General features: G+C 41.3%; 2 protein-coding genes across 2 annotated transcripts in view; one reads left to right on the top strand and one right to left on the bottom strand.

Annotated features, from left to right (window-relative positions):
• tspan14 (tetraspanin 14) overlaps nt 1-2,253 on the top strand; it is a 37,303-nt gene that overhangs the window by 16,400 nt on the left and 18,650 nt on the right. The window lies entirely within an intron of this gene.
• Nucleotides 717-1,917, bottom strand: LOC106520086 (zinc finger BED domain-containing protein 1; the record flags this gene model as incomplete). Its single annotated transcript, XM_014012015.1, is given in 1 exon segment — nt 717-1,917. A coding segment is annotated over 1 exon segment (352 nt), but the record flags the coding sequence as incomplete, so codon positions are not given.

Here is a 2,253-nt window from a genome sequence, read left to right as displayed (position 1 = left end):
CTGTACATCGCTGTGGTGTCTCGCCATGTGAGCTCGAAGATTCGTCGTGTTACCTGAGTATTTGACCCTGGTGTGGCAGATTTTGCAAACAGCATGGGCTTTATCAAACTCCGTAGTACTGCCTTCTTTATTTTGAAACCCGAAATGAGTCCACACTGCAGCTTTAAAGGCAGCGGGTGCCGGTCTAACCGTCTCTGACTTTGCCATTTGTGCTTTCTGCTACCAAGCTAGCGCTAACTCTGTGGCTCTTTAGGAGTGGAAGAGTCAAGTGGCTGGCTCGCTGTTGCCAACTAGCGGCCAGAGGCTGAACTACAACATAAAAATGAACGGCTGGCAGGAAAGTTGACATTTTAAACCTTAATAAAAAATCGATACAGGGCTTTAGAATATCGATACAGTATCGGGGAAATGAAATATCGCGATATTTCAGTGTATCGATATTTTCTTACACCCCTACAATAAATCCAAAAATATATAATATATTTTTAAAGTGCAAAACAATAATTCAAGGTCACTTCAGTATTTTTTTTCCTGTCAGGGCCTGCCTGGTGCTGCTGATATGTTGGGAACAACTGCTTAGTCTTCACTCAAGCAATAGTGAACAAAATAAACACATCACTCTTTTAACAAATACTAAAGTTAGTCAGTTACGTAACTAACAATGGCGCCATCTCTGATTTCTGCAGTCCAAGCATGATACGCAGATTATTTTTTTAGGAAGATGAGCATTTCAGCATGCTGAGCTGTTAGCTTGCTCCTGTGCTCCTCAATGATAATAGATGCTGAGCTAAAGAGCCTCTCGCTCTTGACACTTGTGCAAGGAGCACAGAGGAACTTGGCTGCTGTTGCTGCCAGGGTGGGAAATCGTGCTTGGTTGACTCTCCAGTAATGTAAAGGATTGTTCTTACGTTCAATAGGAGTCTCACAGAGGTAGCTCTCCATTTCAATGATTACCCCTGGGGTGATCTGCTCAGRAGGACCTGCTGCTGTGCTGCTCTCCTCCAGTATCTCGTCGAAGATGCTGCCAAGGCTGCTGCTTGCACCTTCCGTCCGTGGAGTCTTCTTCATTGGCTCTGACACAGTTTCATCAGCTGGAGGTGTGGTGGTCTTCAGCTGTCCTTCTGTTTTCAACACAGCTGCCTTTAATGCTGCCTTTGCATTTCCCAGGTTTTCTGCATTGATGAAGTACCTGGCATAAATAAAAAAATATATAAAATTATGTCAGAATGTATATTTCAGAGCTTTCACACACATTCCCCACACAATTGGGCTCACAGAAAGTAACACACAGTCATGATAATGTAAATGGAGATTCAGTAACAATTTCTTGAAGCAACTTTTTTAAAATTATTTGTTTCTATTGACTGGTTATAAATAATATATTTTAGTATGTATGCTATACGTATGTGATGTGCTTGACATCACTGAAGTGGAGAGGACTCATTTCACTGTCTTGTATATATTGACAAGCCACCTGATCTTATCTTATGCAGTGTTAATACAATCACATACGCTAAGACAAACTCATTATAAACAGTACAGTTTTTCGCATACACACCAGGTTAGGCAAAATAAATGTACAATTTAAAATAAAATCCCTTACTTGTCTTCATAACGTGGATCCAGCAGCGTTGCCACAGTTGTAGAGGGCCTCAGATTCTACGTGCTTGAAACGTCTGCGGACTGCATCCAGAAGAGTGGTTTTCGTCGTTTGGATCCCCTGATCATCTTCACTCTCTTTACTGAGAAACTGTATCAGGACATGGATAGAGGGGATGACATCAGCTGCAGTAGAAGAGGCAGCGCTGACATTAGTTGTTAGCTCTTCAAATGGGGTCAGAACTTTTTTTTTGATCAAGGTCTTTTTACTAATAATTTTTTAAACATAAACCACAAAAAAGAACAGACTTACAAAAACACAAAATAAAACACACACCCCCAAAATCCCTCCCATCCCTTCCCACCTCTACCGGATCTACTACATAACATGAATCCATCATGTATTCATACATAAGTCAAAACAATGCACCATTTGTGATAAAGAACCAATATTTGACCTTTACACAAAATTATCTGCCAAAATTTTTTCTGCATAAGATATAAATGGCTGCCAGATGTCAAAAAAATTGTTTGCAGATCCCCTAATGCTGCGTTCACACCGAACGTAATTTCAGCTTCAAAATCGCAGCCAACGCTCAAGTTGGTCGCTTGTGCACTTTGAGGTCAGACGCAGGACAGCTCTTGAAGCGCTCG

The sequence above is a fragment of the Austrofundulus limnaeus genome, unplaced genomic scaffold (assembly GCF_001266775.1).
Source record: "Austrofundulus limnaeus strain Quisiro unplaced genomic scaffold, Austrofundulus_limnaeus-1.0 Scaffold87, whole genome shotgun sequence".
NCBI lineage: Eukaryota > Metazoa > Chordata > Actinopteri > Cyprinodontiformes > Rivulidae > Austrofundulus > Austrofundulus limnaeus.
The sequence above is the reverse complement of the archived record's forward strand: the minus strand, read 5'-3'. Positions and strand labels throughout refer to the sequence as shown.